The sequence below is a fragment of the Calonectris borealis genome, chromosome W (assembly GCF_964195595.1).
Source record: "Calonectris borealis chromosome W, bCalBor7.hap1.2, whole genome shotgun sequence".
In the NCBI taxonomy this organism is placed as follows: Eukaryota; Metazoa; Chordata; class Aves; order Procellariiformes; family Procellariidae; genus Calonectris; species Calonectris borealis.
In genome coordinates this window covers 29,794,097-29,813,411 of record NC_134351.1, presented here as the reverse complement: position 1 = coordinate 29,813,411, position 19,315 = coordinate 29,794,097, and the positions used below count along the sequence as shown (strand labels likewise).

At 43.7% G+C, this 19,315-nt stretch overlaps 1 protein-coding gene across 1 annotated transcript in view; it reads left to right on the top strand.

Annotated features, from left to right (window-relative positions):
• LOC142075098 (proprotein convertase subtilisin/kexin type 5-like) overlaps nucleotides 1–19,315 on the top strand; it is a 307,009-nt gene that overhangs the window by 36,237 nt on the left and 251,457 nt on the right. Inside the window, exon 3 of the mRNA XM_075136116.1 lies at nucleotides 18,412–18,525. Coding sequence (XP_074992217.1) covers nucleotides 18,412–18,525 — 114 coding nt within the window. The remainder of the gene's footprint in view (nucleotides 1–18,411; nucleotides 18,526–19,315) is intronic.

Genomic DNA, 19,315 nt, shown 5'->3' with positions numbered 1-19,315 from the left:
CCTTTTGTTTTTTCTGAGTTTATCTAGTTTCAAATTCTAGCCATTTGATGTTGCTATAACTTTGTGAACTTGAAGACAAAGTTTGCTTATAGCAGTTTGCTTACCTCCATATGTTTGGACACTGTCTTAACACCCATAATCTTCCATTTCCTCAGCTAATACCTCCTAGAACCACTCACTTGTGGATCTGTTTTTTTCTTTTCATCATTTTTGTGCCTCTTTCCTGGGTCCTTGCTGTATCAACATACTTCCTTTGCTTTGGATGTAGGAAGCTGACAGTGAGAGCTGCAACAGTGGTCAGTGCAGATATACTCTGTTAATTTGTTTAGTCATTTTATGGACCCAGATACACTTTGATTTGATGGTCTAAAGAAGGCATTTAGATAATTTAATACTGTTACCTTCTTTGTGAGAGACTGAGATTTACCATCTCTTTCGACTTTCCCACTGTCCTGGCAAATAGTGGAAGTGCAGTCAGGAGCTTTGAAGCTGTCATCTATTGGATAATACATGTGATGTAATCCACCAGAGTTCAGTTTTGTCTTTTGGTCCTTCCTATCAGCAGGTAAATGAACTGGACAGATGATTATAAATATAATAATAGTACTAATAGGAAAGGTTATGAAAACCCTTATAGTTTTTGAAGCTTCTGAAATGTCTGCCCTGGTTAGAGCAGACATCTTCTGTAGCACATTCCAGATGATGTCAAACAAAACTTATGTTTGTATACTTCAGAAAATGCATGTTTGCATGCATGAAGATTGTCTTGGTCAGAGAAAAAAAAGGTTTTATTGGTACTGAGTATTCATAACCTGTAATCATATAAAGAATCATATTTATAGTAGGCCATTTTAAAATGCTTTTATCCCAACAGAAGACAAAGTAAAAATAGCTCATAAAGATTGCTATCAAGTGACATAAACATAGATAAGAGAAATTTAGGCAAGACTGTCCAAACCACGCTGTAACCTCATGTAAATGGTCTAATTGGAGATGTAAAGTTTTATACATTCAATTGGAAAGTCAGTCCTGTAAATGACAGCCATGGAAATAATGCTCTTTATTTTCTTTTTCTGAATTTATAGCATGGAAGAGTGTTGTGAATTATGAGCGCAGAGAAATAGAGCCATAACTAAATGACTATTCTTTGCATGCTTCTAATGTCAAAATGAACACGGGGACCATCAGGGTGCTACAAAGCCAAGTAGTTTTGGATCTAGGCATCTCCTGCAATGGAGACTAGCTGTGAAAAGAACAGCTCATCCTTTCCTGGGTAAGCAATGCTGTGAGAGCACAGCTAACAACGGAGGCAGCCAACAGACGCAGCAGTTTGTGCAGCAGTTCACACAGAAGGGTGTGAAGAAGGGGGCCTCAGTTGAAACTGTGCTACTGTAACAGTCTCAGACATAGTGGTAACATGCCACAGAGCAGTTTCCCCAGCAGATGTTGGAGCAGCTGTCCCTGCTAGGGCAGAGGCTTCAACACAGACTGAGCTTCAGATGGCAGATGCAGCCCTCCAAGTCCCAGGCTGCAGGGAGTGTCTGGGGCCTCTCTTTGATGCCAGGAGAGATGGGCCTCTGTCCTGCAGGAGGTGTGCTGTCTTGGAGGAGCTGTGCCACCAAGTGGAGGAGTTATGGGAAGAAGTGAGCAGGCTGTGCAGCATCAGAGAAGATGAAAGGGAGGTAGACAGCATCTTCTCTGAGACTCAACAGCTTGAAGAGCCTCACACCCCATCTGCAACAGAGAAGCAGGCAGTGTCTACCCCCGCTATCAAGGTAAGCAAAACCTCTGGAGAAGGGGAAGGATGGAAGCTGGTGACTTCTGGCACCAAGAGGAAGGCTCCTGCCCCACCTAAGGGCTTACAGCTGCAAAATAGGTTCACTGCCCTCAAAGTTGAAGGGGAGCCAGATGTGCCTACAAACAAAGGACTGGGTCTACCTGACCCTAAACCATGAAAGACTACCAGGAAGAAATGGCGAGTCATTGTAATGGGTGACTCCCTGCTGCGAGGGACAGAGGCATGCATCTGTTGACCCGACCAATTGTCTAGAGAGGTTTGCTGCTGGCTGGGGGCCAGGATCTAGGATGTTGTGGAGGGACTGCTGAAGCTCATCCCACCCTCTGAATACTACCCCCTGCTGTTATTCCATGTGGGCACAAATAATACTGCCAAGGGCAACCCAGAGAGTATCAAAAGTGACTACAGAGCTCTGGGGGCAGTAGTCAAGGGCGTGGTGGCCCAGGTGGTGTTCTCCTCAGTCCTGCTGGTGAGGGGAAAGGGTGTGAGGAGAAGGGCACTAATAGGACAAGTCAATAATTGGCTGCGGAACGTGTTGGCGACAGGGTTTTGGTTTCTATGACCATGGGAACCTGTTTGCAGACCAGCATTTGCTTGGGAGATGGGATCCATCTCACTAAGCAGGGCAAAGATATTTTTGGCAGCAGGATGGCTAACCTCATAAGGAGGGCTTTAAACTAAGAATGATGGGGGAGGGAGAGAGTAACCAGCAGCCCTGTGAGTGAGTGACAGACAGGATTGCTGAGCAAAGGGCCTAGGGTGATGTGACTGAAAAGGATCGCAAAATCAACAAAATGGGGATTAAGTGGGGTCACCTCTGTCACTTGCATGTAAGCAAAGGAGTGCATACAAGGCACCATCATGGAAAAATCCCCCAAACTCTCTCCAAGAACTCAACATGATGGAGTGCCTCTCTAAAGTGCCTGTATACTAATGCATGCAGTATGGGGAATAAACATGAGGAGTTAGAGATCTGTGTGTAGTTGCAGGGCTAGGATCTTGTTGGGATCACGGAGACGTGGTGGGATGGCTCCCATGATTGGAGTGTTGCAATGGAGGGATACAGGCTCTTTAGGAAGGACAGGATGGGAAGACAAGGAGGGGGAGTTGCCATTAATGTGAGAGAACAGCTGGAATGCATGGAGCTCTGCCTGGGGATGGATGATGAGCCAACTGAGAGCTTATGTATAAGGATTAAAGAGAGGACAGTTAAAGATGACATTGTAGTGGGTGTCTGCTATAGGCCACCTGACCAAGAAGAACAAGCGGATGAGGCACTCTACAGACAGATAGGAGCAGCCTCAAGTTTGCAGGTCTTGGTCCTCATGGGGGACTTGAACCATCCCAATATCTGCTGGAGGGACAACACAGCAGGACATAAGCAATCCAGGAGGTTCCTGGAGTGCATCGATGACAACTTCCTGACACAAGTGATAGAGGAGCTAGCGAGGGGAGGTACTATGATGGACCTCATACTCACCAACAACAAGGGGCTCGTTGGGGATGTGAAGGTCAAAGGCAGCCTTGGCTGCAGTGACCATGAGATGTTGGAGTTCAGGATCCTGAGGGCAAGGAGCATTCTCGATATAAGAAAGACATTTTTTACAGCAAGAACAATCATTCACTGGAACAACCTCCCCAGGGAGGCTCCCTTTCCCACGAGAGGTTGGACCAGGTGATCTTTCGAGGTCCCTTCCGACCTGGGCTATTCTATGATTCTATATAAATACCTGAAGGGAGGGTGCAAAGATGACAGAGCCAGGCTCTTTTCAGTGGTGCCCAGTGACAGGACAAGAGGCAATGGGCACAAACTGAAACACAGGAGGTTCCATCTGAACATAAGGAAATGCTTTTTTACTGTAAGGGTGACTGAGCACTAGAACAGGTTTCCCAGGGAGGCTGGGGAGCCTCCCTCCTTGGAGATAATTCAAAAGCTGTCTGGACATAGTCCTGGGCAACCTGCTCTAGGTGGCCCTGCTTGAGCGGGTGGTTGGACAAAGTGACTTCCAGAGATCCCTTCCAACCTCAACCATTCTGTGATTCTGTGATTCTGTGAAGTAGACCTATCTGTTATATAGGGGTGTTTTTTTTTTAATCGTGTTCCCTTGTAGATCGTGAGTTGTTACAAGGCGAGTTGGATAAAGTGTGCCATAAATGATAGAGTAAGTACCTTGTATAAACATGACAGTTGCTTTTAAGCTGCATTGAAGATCTTTCCTGACTTTTCCAAGATTGAGTTATCTTAGTGACTGAAACAAGCATTTGAATTGATTAGGGTACTCCAGGTCTGAAGAAGAGAAAAATCCCAAACTACTTGAAACATGCTTTGTCTAAGATACCTGGGGCTGGTGCAGTTGGAAGCCACAAGATAGGAATCCAGGCTCCCTGGAACTTGTTTTCAGCTCTGCCACAAAGCTGCTGTGTGATTTTCATCCTGTAATTTTGAACTGGTCTGTGGTCTGCTGTGGTACAGTGTGCAAGGGAGGAGGTTGGGCAGAGGCTGCTGTCTTGTTCACTCAGCAATTGCTGCAGTCGCACCCATGAATAGAAAACCTGCCAATGATTCCTCAAGGAGAAAAGCTGTGTGTCTTCTGCCACTTTGATTGTCCCCTACCTTTCCAGTTGGACATGAGTCCTGGCCATATGTAGACAAGTTGAGCTTCTCCAAAATTTCATTGTAATGCCTGTCTTCCCGAGCCATTCAAGCTGCTAATAAACTCCCTTGGGGCAGGGACTTTGTATCACCAGCTCCACCTGGGATATGCCCTTTTTTTTTGTTTCTGTTCCCAACTTATTCCTCTAAAGTCCTATTTCTAAAGCAGGAATAAGATTTTGCTATTGTCGTGGTTTAACCCTAGCCAGCAACTAAATACCACGCAGCCGCTCGCTTGCCCCCCACCTCCGGTAGGATGGGGGAGACAATCGGGAGGGCACAAGTAGGAAAACTCACGGGTTGAGATAAAAACAGTTTAATAATGGAAATAAAACAAAGTAGAACAGTAATAATAACAATGATAACAACAACAATAATAGAATATACAAAGCAGGCGATGCACAATGCAACTGCTCACCACCCGCCGACCGATGCCCAGCCCATCCCGAGCCGCGAGAGACCCCCTTCACAGACCACCCCTCCTAGTTTTTATACTGAGCATGATGTCACATGGTATGGAATACCCCATTGGCCAGCTGGGTCAACCGCCCTGGCTATGCTCCACTCCCCCAGCTTCCAGTGCACCTGGCAGAACATGGGAGGCCAAAAAGTCCCCAGTGCAAGCACCACTCAGCAACAACCAAAACATCAATGGGCCATCAACATTCCTCTCATACCAAACCCAAAACACAGCACCCCCCAGCTACTAGGAAGAAAGTTAACTCTATCCCAGCCGAAACCAGGACAGCTATCACACAGAGTTGTAGGCTAAGATGTGTTGATATTTGTAAAGGGCTCTCTGAGATCCTGGGATGGGAAGGGTGCACTGGAAAGGCAAAGGGTGTTTTAGGTATGGTAAAATATAGAGCTCTAGATGTGCATGTATGTGGAGGTATGACTGTAGTGCTCTAACGGATTACTTGTATGTAGCAAAGTAGATGGAAACCACTTAATTCATAGCAGGACTGACTGGCTTTTCTGTGGCTGAGAGATGGAAAAAATATGTATTGAATTTCAGCTTTGTTCCACAGGTCAGAGTACTGTAGCTTGCCCTGCTGTTGTATAAGATGTGTTTGTTTGGGCATAAGTGGTAATTTCAAACATCTGTTGCTGCTTTCTTTCCTCCTCTGCTTTTCCTTTCTCTTTCCAGCCTTTCCTAACATGTTTCCTTTTTTTCATCTTGCTTTTTTCAGAGTATGTGTAGCATAATTATGACAACTGCCTTAACTGTGGATTGTCATTGACCCTTGCTGAAGAAGCACTTTGTCAGTCAGCAAGAATGCATCACTTAGTGCTGCTCGATTCATTGACTTTTTATCCAACTTTCGACCCCTGCAATTTATGAAATGTTATCTGCAATAATTTTCCATGTTCTTGACCTATGTCAACAGCTACTTTATCCAACTGTCTTCATCTATTTTTATGTGCAAACTGGCTGCTGTGAATCAGAGAATACTGATAGGTTAGGAAAATATCTCGGTGTTCAATTATTGTTAAAAAGCCCATGCAATTCTTAAGCAGAATAATCCATTTTTGGGGGTCTCACTTTTGTGACTCTGCCCATAGGCAAGAGATGTGCCACCAGCCTCAATCTCCCCTCCTACATGACTGAGTAACGGCCTAGGTCTCAAGCGTTCAGTAACCCAAATATAGTCATTGGATATTGGCATATCCTCCTGATGTGCTTTAATCCCAAATTTTTTTTACTTCTTTTTCTTTCATTAGAATGTGAAATGCAAATGGAGAATGTTGTCAACTGGTATGTTTAAACAGAGCTTGTATTGTTGTCCGAAAAGCGGATTCGTGCCTGGCATGCAAGTAACCAATTCCACACGCTCAGGAGAGATATTGTTTTATTCAGGCCTGGGTGCTCGGTGGACTTGCCACAAATCAAGCACACCTGGTCTAGTCACCTTTCTGTTTATATCCATGCTTCTCATACATATTTTAAATTTCTCTTTTACATATTCATTACATTTCCGAGAACTAATTATAATATTACATCATCTTAAACACATGCGCACTAAAGCCTTTAGGGTCTCCTTGAGGGTCTCGGGTGGTCTCTGGTGGTCGTCAGGGTAGTGAACTCTTCATGAACTTATTTCCTCTTTACCTTATAGGGTCGCAGTTTGTCCCTGAGCCATGCTTGGACCATGTTTGTTTATAGTTTCCAAGGTTATTCTTCACTAGAGCCTAACAATGCTTCCAGGATACACAATTTAGACTAGTTACAATTCTACACACCTGCAAACACAACACCTGCTAGTTACCTAACTTCTAAGCAACAAGTCTTCATTGTTTAGAATTACAGAAGCAAGCAGTATGGAATAGTAGATACTGTACCTACTACATCAGTATCACAGAAAGTTTCATGACAGGACAACTAAGATATGTAAGTGACTGTTTTTGCTACCATGACCTGTAGGAACTATTTTTCTCTTATGGCCTAATATGGGCCAAGTACAATCTCATTTTCTTTCTCTGAGAGTGCCAACCTCACTTTTGTCCTTCTTCAATTTGGTGTATTTGAATTCACTTGCATATGAATATTAGGATTATTTAAACTAGTAAAGAATAAAGTACACCAGGTGCAGAGTGAGAACATCCACATGGGGAGGCAGGCTGCTATTCCAGAATAATTCCTTCTGTAGACAAAATCTAAGTGAAAGTTCTGCAGTGCAGTACAGCACGAGTGTTGCCTCTTTTGCTCATTCAACCTGACTCATTACAGTTTCATTGCTTGTTTGGCGATACTTTCCACGCTCCTTATCTGAGTTTTCTCTCTTTTTCTCTTTAATTTATGGTGTTCCTGTGGCACCTGCTTTCTTGTTATCTGAGCAGGAATTTCTAATTTCTTCTTACAGGCATAGGACAGATTGAGGTGAATGATGACAGTACAAGGGATAAAGCCATGACTGCATTTGGGAGTGGCGCATTCAGCAACTCTTCCTCATAGACTGAAGACCCAAACCTTCGTGTTTCATTCTGCGACATAAAAATAATAGATTCTGGTATGAAATTTACTCCCTACTTCAGAGTTAGGGTCTTTTTTTCCCCATGCATGCTTTCCTCATACTGGAAAGGACTATGCCTTCAGCTTGTCTATAGCTTCTGCTCTTTAATAATTGTATTTTCACATACTTGACACATTTCTAATCAATTTGAAAATATTTACTCAAGCAGACCCCCTCATGATATATTTTAACAACAAAATAACTACTCTTTCACAAGTGTCCAGTGTGTGCATATTAAAAATTGCATTGCTTTGATAAATGGGTGGATTATTTTTTTCAGTATGTTATTTTTTTCCCCCTGTTTTTCAAACGTGGTTTTTTTTCCACAGTTTATTGCACTGGAGAAGGTCTTACTGCAACATTCTTATATGGGGCTACTTTTCTATGAATTCTATTGAATGAAGGAGAGGGAAAATAGAAAATAGTTTGATTCACATAGAGATGACATTTTATTATATGCTTTAGTGCTTAAAGAGAATAAAAGATTGGTATGCTTGAATTAGCTCAGAGCAACTTTTATTCCATAGCATGGTTTCATGCAAGTCTATGAAGAAGAGCTGCATTGTTATGGAACAACCCTGTGAGTGCTGATGACTGGAAATGATGAATTTTTAAAATAGTTTGGTCTCTAGTCTGGCTTGGCTTTGACTTCTAGACATTCAGGAAATGGAACTTTCGAAGCTGAAGTCAGTGGGAAAAAGTGCACTGTTCCCCCTCAGTAAGAATGACTTTATGGAAATGTTAAAATGTACCTCATTGTTTGCATAGAGTCGTCTGCTGAGTCTTGAGCTAGTCTTCATTAATATAACCCAGTGATTGTACAATTTAGCTTAGACTGAAGACTTCTGCCAAGTTTTTCTGTTCACTTATTAGAGGAAAAAGCAAAACCCTATATTCAGTGGACTAAGCTATTCTATTTCTATAGAAATGATATTTTCTGTAAACTAAATTTTATGCACTGACTTCTCAGCTGAGAAAATGGGTTTCCTGTGATGTTTTAAATTATATTCCAGATGTGTATTCCAGTGCATCCTCAGTGTAAAAACAATTATTAAGCAGATCCCAACAGATGTTTGCTAAAAATCTTACAGACAAGGCTATAATCAGGACTGTGATCAGGCATGCTATGTTGTTTTGGGTTACTCTGTCTAGCATCCTGCGCTGTCTCTCTCATGAGAGTGCAGAGTCATAATAGTCATTTTCACTTCCCCCTTCCACATATGTGGATAGCTATAGGCGCCCAAAATGAATCCTAATGTTTTACATTGTTTCCATCATGACAGAGCTGCTTGTACTACCCTCCCATATGCATACTCATACAAACATGTCATTTGCCCCTCTCTGTATTTTATCAAATAAAATGGCTATTTTATTTATAGTAATTTTATGCTTACATAAACTTCTCTCACTTGCTAATGATAGTTCTTGTAGGAGCCTTGGTGCAAAGGAGTTCCTAATTCCAATTTAAATGCCATGGGATCTCTGACTTACAGCTCCTCTAGGCAATAGTAGTATTGGTGACTACCTTCTTCCATTAATGTTCATGCATCTAAATCAGAGTTGACAGCGGTAGAAAGGGTAAAAGTTTAAATTACTTCTGCTCAGTCTATCTCATTGTTTTTTCTTTGTGAATGTTTTTACACCATCCTGAAGTTGTGTTGGGAATAGGCATTTATAACTTCTCCCTACAGGCTCAAATATGAATGAGTTTTCACAATGAGTTGCCATGCATGGCATGCTTTGTGCGTACTCTTAGCCTGTGCAGTGTTGAAATTTGTTGACTTAAATAATTTTCTTCATAACTTTTAAAGTCATGGTAACATGGGGGTGAGTTAAGGTGACAGTAAATACTCTTGCAGCAAAGAAACCTTAGATCCCTCATTCAGTTGAAAATGTTTCTAGCAATAATAGCCAGGTCTGATAATAAGGTTTGGGAAGTGGATCTGTATAAACCCTGAAAACCATGGTTGGTTATTCAGACCTGTTGAAGCTTTTTTTGTTACTCATTTCTAAATACTGGTAATAGAAGAAGAGAGGTCCATGGTCTAAGGCAACCCAGTCACCTAATGAGTCAGAGATTAAATGGTACATAGAATGCCTCTCAGCTGGCTTACCTGCAAGAAAAGAAGATTAAAAGAAAAAAAACAAGCTTGTGTTGTGGAGATCTGGAAAAGAAATCATGTGTTAGCAGCAGGTGACAAGGAAGTAGGGCTCATTATAAATCTGTTATAAATCAACCTTTATGATGGAGGAGAGCTCCAGTTAAAAGGGATCTTGATCCCACTTTAAATCAGTCTCTTCAGTCTTAAGGTTTAGTGCTTACCAAAGTCTTTGGCTCTCCCTCTTTTGGCTTCTCGACAGATATACTCTATACATCTTGCAGGCCTCCAGACATTGCTACATCATACAGCACCTAAGACTGATTAGCTGCCTGCTCCTGCTGAAGGGACCACTGGATCATGTAAGATCTGAAGGTGGCAGGCAGCTCTTGGTTTCTTGAGAGGAAGTCCACCAAGATGGATTTCAATCCAAGCTGAAAGAGGAGCCGAGTAACCAGGAGAGAAAGGCACCCTTATCCAATTTCTCAGTTCTCTCCAAAGCTGAAAAGGAATTATGATTGTTACTAGAAGATTTAACAGAGAATTTCTGTGTAAGCATTACCAGATAGTCTGTATTCCTAAACTGCATAATTTCTCCTCTAGAAGAATACTGTTGACTCTGAAGTTAATTCTTGGGAAGGAGAAAAATTCAATTCTTCTTTATAAAGATGTGGTAAGTTGACCTTGGCCGGCTACCAGATGCTCACCCAGCTGCTCTCTCACTCCCCCTCCTCAACAGGACAGGGGGAGAAAATAAGATTAAAAAAGCTCATGGGTGAAGATAAAGACAGGGAGATCACTTACCAATTACCTTTATGGGCAAAACTTGACCTGGGGAAAATTATGATTCTATGACCAGGAAGTAGAGGCCTGAAGCCAAGGTAGTACTGACCTCGAACAATTTTTCTATTAATGTCAATGGAGTTATTTTTGTGTAAGTATCCCATGATTTGAAGTTGAGGTGAAGATGCATAGTTCAGACATAAGCCTGTGTCCTCGTTTTGGCTGGGATAGAGTTAAATTTCTTCCTAGTGCTGTGTTTTGGATTTAGTATGAGAAGAATGTTGATAACACACTGATGTTTTCAGTTGTTGCTAAGTACCCTCCTAGTCAAGGACTTTTTAGCTTCCCATGCTCAGCACATGGGAGGGAGCATAGCCGGAACAGCTGGCCCAGCTGGCTAACGGGGTATTCCATACCATGTGACGTCATGCTCAGTATATGAATGGTAGGCGTGTCCCAGGAAGTAGCAATCGCTACTTGGTTATCGGTCAGCGCGGGTGGTGAGCAATTGCATTGTGCATCACTCATTTTGTGTATTCTATCATTATTTTTTTTTTCCCCTTCCTTTTCTGTTCTATTAAACTGTTTTTATCTCAACCCACGAGTTTTTTTTCACTCTCACCATTCCGATTCTCTCCCCATCCCCCTGTGGCAGGGGGGAGTGAGTGAGTGTCTGTATGGTGTTTGGCTGCCTGCCAGGTTAAACCACGACCGTCCTTTTTGGCGCCCAACATGGGCCTCGAAGGGTTGAGATAATGACACATCTGACCCGAGCGGATTAAAACAAATTGTTATAAGCATTCATTATATCAGTTTAGTATTCGCTGGTCACAATGTTGGTTTATTTGCTCTCAGAGTTGTCGGCTCTGTTCTTGAAGTTTTGGTCTGTAGCACCTTACTGGCTGTATATACTGCTGTTTGTCGGTATTTATGTGGGGATTGTCATCTATGGGAGGTGGATTAAGGTTAGCGTTTTGCTACACTGTGTAACACTGGCCTATGATATGATAAAAGTATTGGTCATGGGATTGTACTCAGCACTGCTGTCATTCCTGTGCTTCAGGAGCTATTTCTCGGAAAGTATTAGTAATTACGCTTTTTACCTCTTCTCCCTGGAGAGCCAATTTACAGGGGAGACAGCTTCCTTCACCTTCCCCTTCTCCCCCAGGTTGATTACAAAAGCTCTTGAGGATTTTGAATATCCTTGGGATGTTCAAACCAGCATGTTCCTATTGCTATGTCTCCTGAATGTGGTTCAGGCCTTATTTAAGGTTAAAAAACTACATAAGAATACCCCCCAGAGATCTGCCCCAAGGCTGGATAGTTATGAGTGGCAGGGTGTGTGGGATAGTATGGGCAAGTACGTAGGACAGTGGGCACCCCCAGTGTTTTGGAACTTCACCCCTGAACAAGTGCAGAATCCTGAAAAACTAGTAAAATATTTGGAGAAAGCATACTGTCACCCTGGCAATTCCAGAGAGACCCAGATTACTGCAACGTGCTGGGGCCTGGCCCATGCCTACCGAGCCCTGTTCAACACTATTTAGAACCCTCAAGGGAAAGAATGTGATGACGAAATGACAGGCACTGCGGCCACTCCAACCTCCGGGACAGACACTGCAGCTACTCCAACCCCCAGGACAGGTACTACAGCTGAACCAGAGGACCAACCCTTGCTGGTATCAGTCACCCCTGTACAGAAGAAGAAATCTTGTAAGCAGAAGTCAGGTCGTTTAGAAAGGGATGATGAAAAAGCAGGGCCACCACGAGGAGGGGAGGAGGAAGAGGAAGAACTCATAAACGAGACGGAAACCACCTGATCCCTATCCCTGAGTGAGTTGTGAGATATGCGGAAAGATTTTGGCTGTTGTCGAGGCGATCATATTGTTACCTGGCTGCTCTGATGCTGGGATAATGGGGCCAGTAGCCTGGAGTTAGAGGGGAAGGAAGACAAACAGCTGGGATCCCTTGCTAGGGAAGGGGGCATTGACAAAGCAATTGGAAAAGGGGCACAGGCCCTCAGCCTCTGGAGGCGACTGCTGTCAGGCGTGAAGGAAAGGTATCCCTTCAAGGAAGATGTTATATATCGCCCAGGCAAATGGACCACTATGGAGAGGGGTATCCAGTACCTGAGAGAATTAGGCGTGCTGAAGGTGGTTTATAGTGACCTGGACAACGAGCAAGTACCCAAAGATCCAGATGAAGTCCAGTGCATGCGACCCATGTGGCGGAAGTTGGTACGGAGCGCGCCAGCGTCGTATGCCAGTTCGTTGGCAGTACTGTGCTGGAAAGAGGAAGAAGCACCAACGGTGGATGATGTGGTTGGCAGACTCCGGGATTTCGAAGAAACTGTCTCCTCCTCCCTTGACTCGGCTATGGAGAAACTGTCCCGGGAGGTCCAGCAACTCAAAGAGGGTAAGTCCTATTCTCCACCTGTACGGACCAGTATCTCAGCCATTAGGAGTCAGCGTTTTTCTCCTCAAGAGAGAGGATATCGAAAGTACACACCACGGGGCACCCTGTGGTTTTACCTGCGTGACCACGGAGAGGACATGAGGCAGTGGGATGGAAAACCTACCTTCACCCTAGAGGCACGTGTACGTGACTTGCAAGGAAAAACAATCACACAAGGGGGTTCTCCCAGGAAAAATGCTGCTCCAGTTGTCAGGAAAAACCTGTCTCACGACGGTCCAGTTTCCAGTGAACAGTTCCCCAGACAGAATGGAAGGACTGATCTTACTTTGGATTGTAATGAAGAAATTCTTGACTCGCTTTTGCAAGAAGTGAGAAATGGATATTATAACCAGGACTAGAGGGGCCCTGCCTCCGGCCAAGTGGAGGAAAGGGACAACCGGGTTTACTGGACTGTGTGGATTCGATGGCCTGGCACATCAGACCCACAGGAGTATAAGGCTCTCATAGACACCGGTGCATAGTGTACCCTGATGCCATCAAGCTATGAAGGGTCAGAACCCATTTGTATTTCTGGAGTGACAGGGGGATCCCAAGAGTTAACTGTATTGGAGGCCAAAGTGAGCCTAACCGGGAAGGAGTGGCAGAAGCACCCCATTGTGACTGGCCCAGAGGCTCCGTGCATCCTTGGCATAGACTACCTCAGGAGAGGGTATTTCAAGGACCCAAAAGGTACTGGTGGGCTTTTGGTATAGCTGCCTTAGAGATGGAGGAAATTAAACAGCTGTCCACCTTGCCTGGTCTCTCAGAGGACCCTTCTGTTGTGGGGTTGTTGAGGGTGGAAGAACAACAGATAGCAATCGCTACCACGAGGGTGCACCGGCGGCAATGTCGCACCAACCGAGACTCCCTGCTTCCCATCCATAAGCTGATTCGTCGACTGGAGAGCCAAGGAGTGATCAGCAAGACTCGCTCACCCTTTAACAGTCCCATATGGCCAGTGCGAAAGTCCAATGGAGAGTGGAGACTAACAGTAGACTATCATGGCCTGAACGAAGTCACGCCGCCACTGAGGGCTGCTGTGCTGGACATGCTAGAACTCCAATACGAACTGGAGTCAAAGGCAGCCAAGTGGTACGCCACAACTGATATCGCTAATGCGTTTTTGTCAATCCCTTTGGTGGCAGAGTGCAGGCCACAGTTTGCTTTCACTTGGAGGGGCGTCCAGTACACCTGGAACTGACTGCCCCAGGGGTGGAAAGACAGCCCTACCATTTGCCATGGACTGATCCACACCGCACTGGAACAGGGTGAGGCTCTGGAACACCTGAAATACATTGATGACATCATCGTGTGGGGCAGCACAGCAGAGGAAGTTTTTGAGAAAGGGGAGAGAATAGTCCAAATCCTTCTGAAGGCCGGCTTTGCAATAAAACAAAGTAAGGTCAAGAGACCTGCACAGGAGATCCAGTTTTTAGGAATAAAATGGCAAGATGGACGTCGTCAGATCCCAATGGATGTGATCAACAAAATAACAGCCATGTCCCCACCAACTAGCAAAAAGGAAACACAAGCTTTCTTAGGCGTTGTGGGCTTTTGGAGAATGCATATCCCAAATTACAGTCAGATCGTAAGCCCTCTCTATCAAGGGACTCGAAAGAATGATTTCAAATGGGGCCCTGAGCAACAATAAGCCTTTGAACAAATTAAACGGGAGATAGTTCAGGCAGTAGCCCTTGGGCCAGTCCGGGCAGGACAAGATATAAAGAATGTGCTCTACACCGCAGCCGGGGAGAATGGTACTACCTGGACCCTCTGGCAGAAAACACCAGGGGAGACTCGAGGTCGACCCTTAGGGTTCTGGAGTCGGGGATACAGAGGATCCGAGGCCCGCTATACTCCAACTGAGAAAGAGATATTGGCAGCATATGAAGGGACTCGAGCTGCTTCGGAAGTGGTTGGTACTGAAGCACAGCTCCTCCTGGCACCCCGACTGCCGGTGCTGGGCTGGATGTTCAAAGGGAGGGTCCCCTCTACACATCATGCAACCGATGCTACGTGGAGTAAGTGGGTCGCACTGATCACACAACGGGCCCGAATAGGAAACCCCAGTCGCCCAGGAATCTTGGAAGTGATCACGAACTGGCCAGAAGGCAAAGATTTTGGAATATCCCCAGAGGAGGAGGTGACGCGTGCTGAAGAGGCCCCACTGTATAATAAACTACCAGAAAATGAGAAGCAACATGCCCTGTTCGCTGATGGGTCCTGTCGCCTTGTGGGAAAGCCTCGGAGGTGGAAAGCTGCTGTATGGAGTCCTATACGTCAAGTCTCATAAACTGCTGAAGGAGAAGGTGAATCGAGCCAGTTTGCAGAGGTGAAAGCCATCCAGCTGGCCTTGGACATTTCTGAATGAGAAAAATGGCCAGTACTTTATCTCTATACTGACTCATGGATGGTGGCAAATGCCCTGTGGGGGTGGTTGCAGCAGTGGAAGCAGAACAACTGGCAGCGCAGAGGTAAACCCATCTGGGCTGCCGCACTGTGGCAAGATATTGCTGCCCGGGTAGTGAACCTGGTTGTAAAAGTACGTCACATAGATGCTCACGTACCCAAGAGTCAGGCCACTGAAGAACATCAAAACAACCAGCAGGTGGACCAGGCTGCTAAGATTCAAGTGGCTCAGGTGGATCTGGACTGGCATCATAAGGGTGAATTATTTATAGCTTGGTGGGCCCATGACACCTCAGGCCATCAAGGAAGAGACGCAACATATAGATGGGCTCGTGATCGAGGGGTGGACTTGACCATGGACGCTATTGCACAGGTTATCCCTGAATGTGAAACATGCGCTGCAATCAAGCAAGCCAAGCGAATAAAACATCTCTGGTATGGGGGACGATGGTTGAAGTATAAATATGGGGAGGCCTGGCAGATTGATTATATCACACTCCCACAAACCCGCCAAGGCAAGCGCTATGTGCTTACCATGGTAGAAGTAACCACTGTATGGCTGGAAACATATCCCGTGCCCCATGCCACCGCCCGGAACACCATCCTGGGCCTTGAAAAGCAAGTCTTATGGCGACATGGCACCCCAGAAAGAATTGAGTCAGACAATGGGACTCATTTCCAAAACACCCTCATAGACACCTGGGCCAAAGAGCATGGCATTGAGTAGGTATATCATGCACCAGCCTCTGGGAAAATCGAACGATACAATGGACTGCTAAAGACTACGCTGAGAGCAATGGGTGGTGGGACATTCAAGCATTGGGATACACATTTAGCAAAAGCCACCTGGTTAGTCAACACCAGGGGATCTGTCACTCGAGCTGGCCCTGCCCAATCAAATCTCTTACATACTGTAGAGGGGGATAAAGTCCCTGTCGTGCATATGAGAAATATGCTGGGGAAGACAGTCTGGGTTACTCCTGCCTCGGGCAAGGGAAAACCCATTCGTGGGATTGCTTTTTCTCAAGGACTTGGTTGCACTTGGTGGGTAATGCAAAAGGATGGGGAAGTCCAATGTGTACCTCAAGGGGATTTGATTTTGGGTGAAAATAGCCAATGAACTGAATTGTATGATTTAATTGCTATATCATATTGTATATCATCATTATTTCTATTGTTGCTATCAATGGTATTGTAGTAAAAATCACCCAGATTAATGAAGAATGAACTCTGATGAAACCGAGTAAAGTGCAGTGATTATAGAACTGGATGAGCGCAGCAATAATGGTGTTAGAACTGTCCTCAGGATGCAACAGTCCAACACCACACACCATCTCTCCTGCCCTGAAAGACTGTTATGACAGATGGAGCCCAAAGTCGTGGACTAAATGAACTCAGTGGACATTTTAGAGGGATGGCCCATAGACTAAGGGCATGATATCTGTGTGTATGTGTATATTTATATATATATTAAAAGAGAAGAAAGGTGGTGGTGATTGTTTGGAATGTATTGGAAAATGTGAGACCTGGGCATGATGTATATGGTATAGAATAAGGGGTGGATACTGTCCTGGTTTTGGCTGGGATAGAGTTAAATTTCTTCCTAGTGCTGTGTTTTGGATTTAGTATGAGAAGTATGTTGATAACACACTGATATTTTTAGTTGTTGCTAGTCAAGTACTTTCAGCTTCCCATGCTCTGCCAAGTGCACAAGAGGCTGGGAGGGAGCATAGCCAGGAGAGCTAGCCCAGCTGGCCCATGGGGTATTCCATACCATGTGATGTCATGCTCAGTATATGAATGATAGGCATGTTCCAGGAAGTAGCGATCGCTACTTGGTTATCGGTCAGTGCGGGTGGTGAGCAATTGCATTTTGCATCACTCATTTTGTATATTTTATCATTATTTTTTTTTCTTTCCTTCCTTTTCTGTTCTATTAAACTGTCTTTATCTCAACCCATGAGTTTTCTCAGTGTTACCATTCCGATTCTCTCCCCGTCCCACTGTGGCAGGGGGGAGTGAGCGAGCGGCTGCGTGGTGTTTGGCTGCCTGCTAGGTTAAACCACAACAGCCTGGTATGGAAAGACATTAATACCATCCCTGACAAGTGATAATGACAAGTATGTGATCTGAAAATAAAGTTATTTTATATATATGTATGCGTTTATATGCATGCAGAGATTGTCATAAACAGCACAAATCTAATGTGCAGAGTTGGCTGCAAGTAGGAAATGACTGACTTCTTGGAGAGAGATGAATTGAATTTTTATAGTTATATCCTGTGAAACAATTCAGCAGAAATATGAGATGTCAGGAAGCTAGATGTATGTAAATGTAACCTGAGTTTCTCTGTGAGTTTACATTTATAAAAAACTAGCTCCCATTTAGACTAGATAATGCAGAAATGACTGCGGAGTCCTGTCTGCTGTAAGGTTAATGCCACTTTTGGTGTTGCCCTTTCTGGATATCATGAGTCTTTGAAGAGGTGTCTGACAGATAAGAATCTGGCTTTCAAAACTAGATTTTTAATCCCAATCTTAACTTTTTTTTTGTTTCAAGCTTTTTTTTCTTATTGTTGCAGTTTAACCTGTTGCTCAGTACCCAGCTGTTTCTTTCTTGGGAGTACTGTAGTTTAAAATAAAGTTTCAGAGAGCCTAAGTGAATCTTGACAAAGAGTCACTCTGCTATCAAGTATAGTTTAATTTTGTTTTTTCACTCCAAGTGGTGAAGCTGATTTAGATATAGGTTAAATAGAATGTTTGAGTATGTTACTGAATTTTTTTTTTCAATAACAGACCTAAATAAAACAAAAGAAAAAAAACTATCATTCATTTCTCATTGTGATATACTGTTAAGCTTTGTAAATGTAATTTTTTTTATTAGAATTGAAAGAGGAGCTAGTCTAATAATGAAAAATAATAAAATAATAATGTTGTTATTCAAAAGATGCCAACCAATGAAACCTTTCTAGCAGGGGATTTAAATAGACGTTCATGGAGACTTGTAGTAGTAACTAAATTGGACGTATTCCCTAGTGAACAATATGCCAAGGTGAGCTTTGCATTCCCATTGCCAAAATGAACTCTTTAACATGTAGTACGTCTTGGATTCTGGTAAATGGGAAAATGCCCAAGATTTCACATGTTTCTTGACAGTCTCCATGGAATCCTAACACTTACCAAATGTTTTCCTTGTTGGCAGGTGGAGTGGATACAACAGCAGGTGGTTAAAAGAAGAATAAAGAGGCATTATAAACATGGTGGTACCCAATCTGCTTATTTCAATGATCCCAAGTGGCCAAGCATGTGGTACATGGTAAGTACATAAAGGGTCATTGGTTCTGTTTCATGCTAGCATTTAGTTCTTTGCTGTGATATTTTGAAAAGGGGCAAAATAGTACGTTCCAAAAAAGCAAACTTTTTCTGCTTTATGTAACTAATGAAGGTTTGTAAACGCCTTATAAGTATTATAAAGAATTCCCAGTGGGCCCCACAATAAGAAACATTTATTAATGCATTCATTCATGAATGCTTCCTATTGCAAGATGCCTCGGGAATTACTTATTAGAGGATAAACTTTCAGCAATGAGAAGGGAAGGAACATAGCCACAATATGTGAGAGCAGCAAACCCACTTGTTTTCAATGTGCCCCATTCACTTTCTTAGCCATCAGTGTGACACAAATTTATCATGTCCTGAAACAGGAGAAAAGAGCCACAAACAATGTCTATTTAGTGTTATAACTACACCCTTTTTAGTAATGAATAATTCAGTTGAAATAAATTGATTATTTGTGCTGCTTCCTGTCTGACATGAGTTCCGTGTTATTTGAGCAAACTTTTTTTCCCTGGTTATAGACACAGTTAAAGCCTGGAGTGAAACTTCTTTATGCAAGAAGTTTTTAAAAATATCTTCATTTTGCCTAGGAAGATGCAAATGAAAAGTTCGTGTATTTAGTTAAAGAAAGTTGGGAGCAACAAGTTAGGCAATTGACTCCAGCTCACATATCTGCATTTTGGCCATTAAAGATTTGTTCTCTTTCCCTACTGTTCTACTGATGTAGTTCTAAGTCATTATATCTTGTTTTATCACTAGGTCACCTATGT